The sequence below is a fragment of the Pongo abelii genome, chromosome 4, assembly GCF_028885655.2.
Source record: "Pongo abelii isolate AG06213 chromosome 4, NHGRI_mPonAbe1-v2.0_pri, whole genome shotgun sequence".
In the NCBI taxonomy this organism is placed as follows: Eukaryota; Metazoa; Chordata; class Mammalia; order Primates; family Hominidae; genus Pongo; species Pongo abelii.
This window is the reverse complement of record NC_071989.2, coordinates 143,727,311-143,739,633: the sequence shown is the minus strand read 5'-3', so window position 1 is coordinate 143,739,633 and position 12,323 is coordinate 143,727,311. Positions and strand designations below refer to the sequence as shown.

The following is a 12,323-nucleotide window of genomic DNA, read 5'->3' as shown; positions in this document are numbered from 1 at the left end:
CCAGCTGCCAGCCAGGCCTTGGAGTAGAACGGGTTTCTCAGGGCCTCCCCAGGAATCTTCTCCTTCCCAGGGCCTTGACTTCTACTGCCTGAGCCGCTGGCTCTGCACGCTCTGCTGGGGTCAGACAAAAGCCCCAGACCTCATTCCAAGGTAGAGATGCTTGTTGGGGCGCCCTGGGTGCTGTGTTCCATCAAGGCAGGTCTGGCAGCACCGAGGTTAATCAAGTTCAAGTGCATTTTTCAAACATATGTTAACTGTTAAGCATAACAGCAAAGAGTAAACTATTGGCAGAGGAAACACCAGGTTTTCTGTTGCTTTTTTCCTCCTTTTGGCACAAATTCACCCATCGAAATCATCCAGTTATAGATAGAGGAAATCGAGGCAAAGGAAGTTCAGTTTTCTCCTGGTAATCAAGGTTGTCACACTTTTTTAACAGTGCAGTTCTAGCCTCAACAATAGTAGCTTGAATTTACTGAGTATACTAAGCATTTTACTTGGTAACTCATTAATCTCATAAGCCTAGAGGTAACCTCAGGTATCACTCCCCCGTATAGAATAGGAAACTGAGGCTTAGATGCACTTGGCCACATCTTACAGATAATTGCAGGAGCTGGGATCCAAACCCCAACGGTCTGTCAGCAGACCCCAGGCTCTCACCACAGTGCCATTTGCGGTTGCTGCCCTCCCCTGCAGACAGAGCGGGTAGCTGAAACAGCACCAGAGGTGAGGAAGGCAGAGGAAAACTTCCTGACAAGGAAGATATTCGGGCACTGAGTTGGGTTGGTGGGTTAGATTAAGGTAATGTTTGCTAAGAATTATAGCTCCCTTGTGTTATTATGTATAATGTAAACTTATTTATTTTTTACTTTGAAATAGGGCTGAAAGTTCCAGTCAGTGGAACTTAGTTTACAGATTCCCAAATTAAGCTGCATTTCCATCTTATTGGGAGACTTTGTGGGAAGGCAGAAGACTGGACCAAATGCTGTCTCTGAGATCCCTGGCTCCTCCTGGATTTTTCGGAGGAGTCTGCAGTGGGCTTAGCAACAGTAGATGAGTTTGTGTCAGACTCGGAACCATGTTTGGAATACTACTTTCAATCACTGCTGTAGGTTTTATTTTCTCTGTGGAATTCTGGTTCCTTTGAGGCCCCTGGGACAAGCAGATAGAGAGCTTTGCTGTGGCCCAGAGCTCCGAGCTGATGGCTCGGCAGGCTTCAGACCCTGCCACTCACCTCCTGAAAAGGTGGGATGGGGGCAGTGGATTCTGGGATGCGGCTGCAAACACTCAGAGCCACCAAGGGAATTGGAGGAGGTTATGGTGTAGTCAGAATGCAGGAAGCTCTTAGCAATCACCTTCCGATTGGGGTTGATTGGGTTAAGGCCTTCTGGAATGGTGTAAAACAGTTCTGAACTCAAAGGACTGCTGATGGAAGGATGATGAATCGAAAGAAATACAATAAACAGATTCCTTGTCATGTTGTTGGCTTTGTAGCAAACATGTTTTCTCCTTGGGATTACGTGAACATTTGCTTTTCTTTGATTTCTGGTTGTTATTTTCAGTATTTCTTTTGTTAAATGAGCTCTGTTTTACAGAGCTTCAAACAGCTCTATTAAAGCCCCTGACTCTTTCCTATTGCAAGGGCTGTGTTTAGAGTTTGGCTCAGCCTCAGCACATCACCTGTTAGCTGTTAGGAGTCTAATTCTGCAAACCATGACTTCATCTTGCTGAAGGAAGATAGACAAAATGCTTCAATACAACAGATACCTTTTAGTTCAAGACATTTGGAAAAAAGAAAAAGGACCCTAAGCCTTTCGTCTCTGGGTAAACTTGGAAAGTAGACCTGTCAAAGGTATTCATGTTCAGATCGCTGGTCTGTAGTCAAAAAGGCTGCCAAACCATGCTGTTATCCAAGGATGTGGGAGTTTTGACAAGCGGCCTTAAAACAGTCATGTTCAATGAAGCTGGGGAACGTTTGGCCCAGGGTGTCCCTGCAAGACTTGCAGCTCTGAGGATAGGGAATATGGTTGCATCATCTAGGCCACTACAGATGATGGTGCCAGCCACTCACTAGTTGCCAGAGACTGGCCCTGGCCAGGAGTGAGAACCAGAGGCTTATGTGTTTTGAAAAACAAAAATCTTAGAAGAGCTAATGAGCTGGCCAGTTTGCTCACCATTCAACTTGTTCCCTTTGCACCATTTATAATTGGGAACTTTACCACACTTACAGTCCTCTTCAGAGCAGACCCTAAGCACCTTGGGCCCCAAATCAGTCTAGTATTGGTCATTGGTAACAAAACTTAGAGTGTCACCAACTGAGAAGACTTGGCTTGATGGGGTGGAGAACCTGGTAAGGGGTTCTATTTCTTCTCCTAATTGTTCTTTTCCCAGTTTCTTCCTGTGGTTTCTTATGGACTTCATTTATTTTGGTTACAGCCTCCAGGCTGTGGCTCCTGAAAATTCCCTTCAAGGGAGAATCCAAGGGCTGAGCTCTGGAAACTCTGGAGAAAAGGATTTTTGTGTCCATAGATCTGGTGTTTTCCTGGTTATCTTTCTCAGAATCGCTTTTCTTTTAGACCAGCCACAGACAAAACATTTAGACACTCACAAAACCTTCTAAAACATGAAATAAATTGAGTGCAAGAACCCACCCTCCCCCTTGTAGGAAGGCATCGGCTCCATTCAGGTTGAGGCAGAGGCTGAAGTTGGCTCTGTTCTAGCCTAGGAGAAAGCCCTCCTTGCTGGTGGGAATGTGAGGGCCATCCCAGTGTGCATGGGGGGCAGGCAGGCATTGCTGTACAGCCCTGAGCCTGGGGCCTCCATGACTTTGCCCTCCATATTATTGCAAAGCAGAGGATCACTTACAGGGAAGAAAACTACATCAGGACATCTCCTTTGGTGACGTGTGCCCTGTCCCAATTCCTCAGCAGTCAGTCACCCTCTTCCCCCACCCTCCCACCCCCTCGAATAGGAACATGCCCTGGAGAGCAGATGGGAACCGTTCCATCTTGTTAAGTTGCTGGCATTTTGCACCTCTACTCTCTCTGCAGCAGACAACTCTTTCTTAGCCAGGAAAGCCCTTTACGATGGCTTTTTCTAAACCTGGACTAAGGATGAGAGGGTGGGTATTACTGATGGTTGACAGGGGATGAGTGTGTACTCTGAGTTACTGCTTTTGTTAAGTCGGGCACCCTCCGTCTTCCCTGGCCATGGTGAAATGCCCCGGCCCTCTGTTGCTGCAGCACAGGAGAGGGGTGGGACACTGAACATACTTCTCATAAAAAGTGTGATTCTGAGGTGCTCTGTCTTGTGTATCCCTTAACAATGGGGTTACTATGGTAACTCTCCATCTGAAAAAAATGCAAGAGTAAACAGAAGATAAAGCTCTTGCTTAACTAGCTGGAAGGTGAATCTGTGCCCCTCTTTGTTATCCCTACTTGACACAGATCCCTCCTCCCTACCCACAGGGCTGAGGGCCCACCCTATGGCGGTAGGAGTATGGAGAGGCAGTAATTTTGGCTTGCGCAGATCAAAAATGAGCTGGGGTTTTGCAAAAAGGAAGAGTCTTGGATTCTGGGGCTCCTTGGTAAAGGAGCAACAGAATGACATCCCTGCCCAGCTCTTTCCAAGGAGCTGAGATGCTCCTCCTTCTGCCCCTCCTTATCCACCTTGCTACTCACTGTCACTTACAGGTTGGTCCAGTGTGGCATCCCTGATTCCCAGTTGAATAGCAAAACATGAGCACGGTCCTTCAAGTTTCTCTAATGGAGAAACTGAGGCTACTGAACTTTTCAGTCACAAAGTAAGAGCATAAAGGAGTAAAGCTTGCAAAGCCAGGGATAATGTCCTCTAGCTCCTGGAGAATCCATTTTCAGGTTTCTCAACCCTATGTGCTTACTTCTGGGCTACTCTATTGCTTTCTTTTCTTCTTTACATACTACCTGCCCTCACCCAAGTCAGGGGCCCAACCACACTCTTCAGGTCTTTTTATCCATCATTCTCATTTTTCCTGCACACAAAAAAAGTGAAGGCAGCACTGCAGAAAATAAAGACCACATCCCTCCCCTCCTCCCCGACCACCAACGGCCACTGAGCCTTCTCTCAGGGAGGGCCTTCCTCCAACGTTTTGGGCAGGAAGAGGAAACAGACCACCTCCACTTTCCTGAGAAACTGTACCTTCAAACGATTTTCTTGCCAAAGGGTTGGGCTTAGGACTTAGCAAAACAGGTCACCACTGTGGGCATTCTCCTTCTCCCTCCCTTCCTCTCTGTTAATGAGGGGTCAGATAAAGCATTCTTGGCACATTATGGTCAGAAGATGTAATCCATCTGCCTCCTCCTGTATATTCTGGCTCTGCAGATACCGATGGCCCAAAACTTCGCTGTGGCCTCCAAAAGGGGAAGGTTGAGGAAGGGAGGGGAAGGTTGAGGAAGGGAGGGGAAGCCAGCAAAGTGGGCTACAGCTCAGTGGTGCTTGATAAGCCTCTCAGGCCTTCCTGCCGTGAGGATTCTGCCCAGGGCCCATCGTGGCTGACTCTCCTTCCTGTTCCATTGCTCCCAGGCTCTGTGTTCTTGTTGGGCTTAGACTCTTGGTTTGGCATCCTCTTGGGCCATGGGCAGGACAGTGGCATTACGGATGTGCTCTCCCATCCATGAACACAGGAGAATGAAGGCAAAGCTGGGCTGGCCAGGCAGGCGCTTCTGCATTCACAGTACCCAGGGCCCAAGGTCACATAGGCATCACAGGCACCTTTTTGGCTTGGCCAAGGTGGACCCATCACTGCTGGGCATTGGGACACTACCACGATCAATGATAGGGAAGCTTCAGTGAAAATGCTGGGTGGCCATCTCCCTCCTCCACTGGTAAACTAAACTGTGCTGACACTGGTACAGGGAAGGGAATAGCTTTGTGGAGACTGATGGGTGAAAGTGGGAAATGTGAGCCCCTCCACCAGATCCCATGTAAGCACTGGCTATCTTGCCTTCCACCCTGCCTTAGTTTTGTGGCTCTCACATGTATAAGGCCCAGGTAAGGGACCCTGTGGCATTCTTTATCACTCTCTGTATCACTGGCATGTGTAGCCCTGCAGGCCTGGGAACACTGAGAAGACAGGGGCCTCCTGGTGCCTTGGGTCCCTCCTGCCAAGCACAGAGTTGTGTGTCATCAGTATGGTGATTACCGAGCAAAGGAATTCCTGCCTTGGATTTAGGGGGAAACCTGCTATTTCAAGTGTGTCTGATCTCCTCCCGCCCCTGCCCCCAAAGCTAATATGAGAGTTTCCTTGAGTAGCCAAGCAATTTTTCAGCTTTACACACATATAGCAGGTTTTTTGCATTGGGTGGAGCTGTTAGTACCTCTTAAAAATGTATGCCCTGTGTCATACCGTAAATTTTTAACACATGATTTTTATGCAGCTAGAATTTTGTTCCTAGTTATTTCATAATGATTCTGAGTGCTGATGTTGCTGGAGAAATCTAGTGTTTACAACATAACTAAATATTAGAAATTCTTTAGTACCAGGAGGAGGTCAGACTTGAGTTGGGCCCAGAAGAGTAGCCTAGAATGACATCCCAGTATGGGCAGAATTGCAGAAGTGGAGAATATAAGATCCATTCTGGGTCTATCCGTATGCCTCACTAAGAAAACAAGGAGACAGTGATGAGGTTGACAGGTTACCAAGAGAACAGTAATGCCAAGGAGAAAACCAGGTTTTGCCAAAGGGTACTTCCTAATTCCCGCCATCTTTGGTGCTGTGGAAAACCTGTCTTGTCTTATGAGACTGTGCCCAGATGGCAGGTAAATCAACTCTAACTTAGTACTAACTATGGGTTATGTTCATAGCCCTTTTAGTTTTTATTTTCTCGCATCCATTTTATTTTGAAAAACTTCAAACATACAGAATGTCAAGAATACACTTATTTCATCACCTTACATACTTATTTCCTTGTGTTAAGAACTTTTAAAATCTATTATTTTAGCAATTTTTAAATATACATGATTGTTAACTATAGTTACTATTCTGCACAATAGATCATTAAAGCTACTTCTGCCTAACTGACACTTTATGTCCTTTGACCAACATTCACCCCGACCCCACCCCCAGTCCCTGATTCCACATAGAAATGAGTTCATGCTATATTTGTCCTTCTGTGCCTGGCTTATTTCACTTAGCATAATGTCCTCCATGTTTATCCATGTTGTTGCAAATGACAGAATTTCCTTGAAAGAGGAATGTTCTTATAATCATGTACCTAGATTTAACAACTGTTAACATTTTGCCATATTTGCTTTATTCCTTAGAGCTTTTTCAGAATGGAGGGCAAGTTGTAGGCATCAAGATGCTTCACCCCTAAATACATCAGCATGTATCTCCTAAGAACAAGGATGCTCCCTACAGAATGGCAATACCATTATTACACTTAAGAAAATTAATAATCCCCTGTGTCTGATACCCAGTCCACATTCAGAGCTCTTCAGTTGTCTCCAAAATGACTTTCCTAGCTTTTATTAAAAGAATCAGAATTTCATCAAGGAGTGACACATTATATTTGGCTGTTACATCTTTTTCGCCTTTTTGAATCTACAACAACCCCCCCTACACACACACACTTTAAAAAATGTATTTATGACATTGACTTTGTAAAGAATTCAGTCACATCCTTCCAGTTTTGCATCCAGATGTGCAGGCATTCAGCATTGATGTAATCAACAAAGATTTAACAGGCCTTCTCAATAGCAAGCCATCCTGTCCTTGAAACCCTATAAGCAGGCATGGTATACTCTCAGGGACCACACTGAGGACTTTGGGTTTGGCCCTGGTGACATCTGCAGTGCTAACTGCAAGCACCCTTTCTGGGAAATGGGAGCTGGAACTGGATTCAGATCTCAGCCCTCCCACTCACTCACCGAGTGACCTTCAGCTGGTCCCTTCTCCCTCAGCTTCAGTTCCTTCATCTCCCAAAAAAGGGCATTGGACCTGGGGCTTCCTAGGTCCCACTCAGCTTTGCCATTCAGCACCTCTGTGACTCTGCCCACAGCTTTTCACCTCAGGGTAGCTGCTTCCTGAAGCAGCTGCCTCTGCCCATTCCTGGCACTGTGAATGTGGGGATCGGGGCGGGGACACATGGTCGTCTAACATGACCATACACTCATCTCTGCTCCCCACAGCGGAGATTCTGGAGCTGGCTGGCAATGCAGCGAGAGACAACAAGAAGGGACGGGTCACACCCCGGCACATCCTGCTGGCTGTGGCCAATGATGAAGAGCTGAATCAGGTATGGGCCTCTCCCATCTCCCACTGATGTTTGAGCAGGTGGTCATACTGCCCAAGAAACATAGCTGAGAGGCTTTGGTGTTGGCTGGTTATGAAAGGTGTGGACTGCCTTTTGGATTAATTAGCAGCTTCCCTGCCTCCCATGGCAGTTTTTCCCCAAGGCCTTATTGGGAGTGTTGGGGGAAGCAGGATAAAACAAGGTATTTGGCTCTCCCGAAAGGAGAGAGATGACCTAAATTCCATTTGAGTGAGGGACTCTAGGGACTGGATCCCTGAGCAGTGAGCCTGAGTCCTGGCAGCATCCTCATGGAGGATGCCATGGAGGAAGGAGCTGCACCAACCCAAAGCAAGACTGTCCTGGGCAGGGCTGGCTTCTTGAAGGTTAGAAGCAGGGTATCTGGCTCACCATCTGCTATTCTGGTTTTCCTGAAAGCTGCTAAAAGGAGTCACCATAGCCAGTGGGGGTGTGTTACCCAACATCCACCCCGAGTTGCTAGCGAAGAAGCGGGGATCCAAAGGAAAGTTGGAAGCCATCATCACACCACCCCCAGCCAAAAAGGCCAAGTCTCCATCCCAGAAGAAGCCTGTGTCTAAAAAAGCAGGAGGCAAGAAAGGGGCCCGGAAATCCAAGGTATGTGATTTGGCCAGAATGTATGAAGTGGGTTAGGATGGGGTACAGATAAACAGGGTTACCAGGGCGCCCCCCTCATTCCCCCTGTGGGCTCATCCCACTGATGGGAGAATAAAGGAGGAACATGTAGGAGCTGATTACACTCCAGAGGGGCTAGTCCAACACAAGTAGCCAGAGTCAGGAGACCCTCCCAGAGTCTGGACCCAGTTGAAGGACAGAACCCCTGTGGGCAAGGGGGATGGATGGTGGGCTTTCAGGGATAGCGTCAAGCTGGAAGTACTCCCAAGCTGGCCCTTCCAGGGAGATGCACACACCTGTGGGAAGGGGGCTTCCCTGTGCTAGGGGACAGCCACTGTTTAGTCCTGTGGCCAGCTACCTGCATGCCCTGATGCTCAGTTGCAGAACTCTCGTGTTGCCATGGCTGCATGTCTTCCATCAGGGTGCTCTAGACAGTTCACTCTAGAATGGTTGCCTCAGTCAAGGAGGAAAATGGATGTATTACTCAGGTGCTTCTTCCTGGGCCTAACTTGGATTGGCTGGGTCCTAGGTGCTGGAAACCCTCTCATTAGTGTTATCTAATGTCATCTTGGGTGGAAAGGCCAGCAGACTCCAGGTCATGATCCTCAGTGTGGAGGAGCACCCTCCGGAGGTCCAGGCCTGTGATTGCTGTGCTTACCTGTCTGAGCATGAGCTGGAGACTACAAGGCAACTGGGATACATTTTCTTTGTTCCTTCTTTGCCCAGTCCTACTTGTCAGCAGTTGTCACAGCCTCCAGAGCCAACAAACAATGGACAGTGCCACCAAAGCTTGGTCTCTAAGAAAATGGAATCTTGAGGCTGCCCTGCTCTGAGGTACCCCTTAAGGAGTCCTCCTGGCCTCCAGCCAGATCAGGAGGAAATTACCCATGGCAGAAGGTGACCTCTGTATTTTGCAAGACCCTCAATAAGAAGTCCCTGGAAATGCCCTGTGGAATCTAATGATGCAGTGTCAGGAAGTTCTTCCTACGTGAGCCCAAATCCTCTCACCTGAGTGAGACAGTGAGGACACCTTCCCAGGACAGGCTCAAGGAGCTGTGACCAGGTGAACAGAGCTCCTCCTGTCCTGTCAGCATGTCCTCTCCTTTGAGCCTGCCTGTGCCTCAGGCAGACTGGCTTTGACCCGCATGCAGGGACATCTTCTGTGACCCCCAACCTTCTTGCATCCACACTGTTTGTGGAGCTTTCTTTAGTTGAGGTGGAAGAGGCTGTATTTCTTTGCATGCACAAAATCTAAATTCCTGTTGCCAACATGCCACCCACCCTTAGGCCCAGAATCACTCCCAGCTCTTTGAGAGATAAACCCAATATTGAGCAGTGTCCTGTAAGTTATTTCCAGACAATTGCATTCCACCTAGCTCACAAGTCCTGGAAGAGGCTTGAGGCCAGGCAGGGATTTCACAGAATGCTCCACTGCTCATTCCTGCTAACTATAGAATTAGCAGATTGGAAAGTTTCTTTTTCCCTTTCAACATATGCAGTTGGGAGGAGGGTGGGGAAGGGAAGGCAGGAAGAAAGTGCTTGTGCAACCCTTTTTAAATGTTAAAAAGGCAACGAAGATATTGAATCTATCATCTTTTGATTATGAGCCCCAGAGACCTGGCTGCCCACAGAGCAGGGCCCTTGGTGCTGAGGACCAGCAGGGGCAGGACCACGTCCTCAGCTTAGCCTTTGCGCTGGCTGTGTCCTGAGCCATCACCCTCCTTCATGCGTTCACTGTTGATACTTGAGTGGGTCTCTCAGATGCCAGTGTCTGCTGGCAAACCTGGGCTGAATCTTGTTCCCGTTACTCTAGTCTTCCCCTAGTTTTTGTTCTATGACTTTCTGAACTTTCCAATTTAGTAAACACTAGGAATTCATCTTACTTTTTGGACTTGAAGTATTTGGAGTGGGGGTGTCTTTAGCTCCTAGTAGCTATATTTGGAACTTAGTGTTTCTAATAACCATATGCCAATAATCACTTGACCACTCAGCTTTTCCCTTGATTACAAAAGCAGGAAGCCTGTTATGGTGGTCTGTTTTTCTTCCACACAATAAAACACATTGTCTGCTTACTGTACCAGTATTTGGCTAACATTAAACCCTGGGGGAAGCTGAAATTGGAACCATGAACAGCTAATTTTCAAAACATTTGTTTAATGTAAATTGTGGTGTCAGCTCCCAGAAACAGCAGAAAACCCTGCATCTCTAGGTTTAAGTGGAACGTTCTGAAAATAACCTTTCCAGGGACATGCAGAGAAAGCCTTAGTAACATGCTAAAGCACTTGTAGTGAGAGTTGGTATTTCTCAGGTGTCAACACTTGAATTCCAAATCATAATTTTTCCCACAATTCTACATAATTTGGAGGTTTTGAAAATCTCCAATTGTGACAGCTGAGTCAGCTGTAGTGGAAATGGTTGGAGAAGGCAACAAACTGCACCAGGGGCTGGGTGTCCAGAGCCTGGCTGTACACGAGGGCTCCTCTCTACTTGGGTGGCTTCAGGCAAGTCTGTTCCCTCTCTATGCCTCAATTTACCTCCACCTATAAAATGATCAGGTCCATTCCAGCCTTACAATTCAGTAACCATATGCATATTACATAATGTTTTTGATTAGGGCATATGTATGAGTTTGGACAAAAGAGTATGCAGTAAAAAAAAATTTGCTCCCACTGTAGTCCCTCACCCTACTTCTCCCCAGGACACACTCAGTGAGTTTTTATGTCTCCTTTCAGAAAGTCTATGCATATAAAAGCATATAGAGATGTAAGTCCCTCCCCATCCTACTTGCTCTTTTTTTTTTTTTTTTTTTTTTTAAATATCGTATGAGCCCCCTATTTTAGCAGTGTGGCATAGTGATTAAGGGTGCAGGCTCTGGGGTTAGCCATTTCCTAGCTGCATGATCTTGGCAGGTTGCAGAACATCTCTGGTGTTCAGTTTCCTCGTCTTTAAAAAGGAGATGTAACACAAGGTGGTTGTGAGGCTTAACAGAATTCATGGAAGTGCATAGAACCATGTCTGGCACCTGTGTTCACTGCCCCTGTCATATTCTGGGCAGTCCTTCCATGTCTCTGCATGTAGAGCTGCTTTAGTGTTGCATGGGATGACTGGTCACTTATGTGATATATAAAAACAGTGTAGCCAGCTGAATTAGTCCATTCTTATGCTGCTGTGAAGAAAGGCCCAAGACTGAGCAATTTATAAAGAAAAGCCGTTTAATTGAGTCACAGTTCCACATGGCTGGGAAAGCCTCAGGAAACTTAGAATCGTGGCAAAAGACACCTCTTCACAGGACAGCAGGAAAGACAGGAGCAAGCAGTGGAAATGCCAGACACTCATAAAACCATCCAATTTCATGAGAACTCATTCACTGTCGTGGGAACAGCACGGGGGAAGCCACCCACCATGATCCAGTTACCTCCACCTGGTCTCACCCTTGACACATGGGGATTATGGGGATTACAATTGGAGGTGAGATTTGGGTGGGGGGCACAGAGCCAAACCATATCATCACCCTTCTACAAGTGGACTTTCAGATTGTTCTAGCGTTCATTCTGACAAACAGTAACTGTCATTGTTTGTGGATCTCTGTCCTCATATGCAAGTAAATGTATAGGATAAAGTCCTCAAAGTGAACTTACTGAGGTAGAGTGAGTATATTTTTAGCTTTGGCTATTAGTCACTTTTAGGGCATTTTAACTACATTAATCTCAAAAACCACCTCATCTTTTTAACATTTAATACTGAGTTTTAAAAAAATGAATATTCATTAGACCAATTTGTATCTAGTCTGTATGCACTAGTTACTATTCTCAGTAGTGAAGATGTGGCAGAGAACAAAGTCCCTGCCTTCCCTCAGTGTTCAGGGAGGAGGTGCAGATTCATTACAGAAGGCAGGAGTGAGAAGCTGCTATGACAAAAATAAAGTGGCGTGATGGCAGAGCCAGTATTATTTTACATAGGCAGTGAGGTGAGGTTACTCTCATGATACTGGAGCAGAGCCCCAGCAGAGTAAGGTATTTGGCCATTCAAGTGACTGGGGGCAGAGAGCTCCTGGCAGAGGAATGGCAAGTAGGCCTGAGGTGGGAGCATGCCTGGCCCCTCTTAAGAGAACGTGATAGGACTTGCCTGTGGACTCCCTAACATTTTTGTAACATGGATACTTTTGGCAGTGAGGAAAGCCTGGGGACCCTTACTCGAGATAAAGATTCCAAATGCATAAAATAAATACCTAAAATTCAAAGGAAACTATGCCTAATTTCGTCCCTCAGGTTAAGATCCATCAGATGTACACTAAGAATCATAGGATAACTTTCAGGGGATCTCTAAGAAGCCAGTTTTTGCCAAACTTTTGGATAAATAATGATCTCACCAGGGATTTTTTCAAACACAAACCATCAACAAACC

At 46.6% G+C, this 12,323-nt stretch overlaps 1 protein-coding gene across 4 annotated transcripts in view; it reads left to right on the top strand.

The window, feature by feature from the left end:
* LOC100439088 (core histone macro-H2A.1) overlaps positions 1 to 12,323 on the top strand; it is a 70,137-nt gene that overhangs the window by 27,256 nt on the left and 30,558 nt on the right. For all 4 annotated transcript variants that reach the window (XM_024246877.3, XM_024246876.3, XM_024246875.3 and 1 more), the window contains exons 3-4: positions 7,165 to 7,271; positions 7,704 to 7,901. In XM_024246877.3, the coding sequence (XP_024102645.1) occupies positions 7,165 to 7,271; positions 7,704 to 7,901 (305 nt within the window). The remainder of the gene's footprint in view (positions 1 to 7,164; positions 7,272 to 7,703; positions 7,902 to 12,323) is intronic.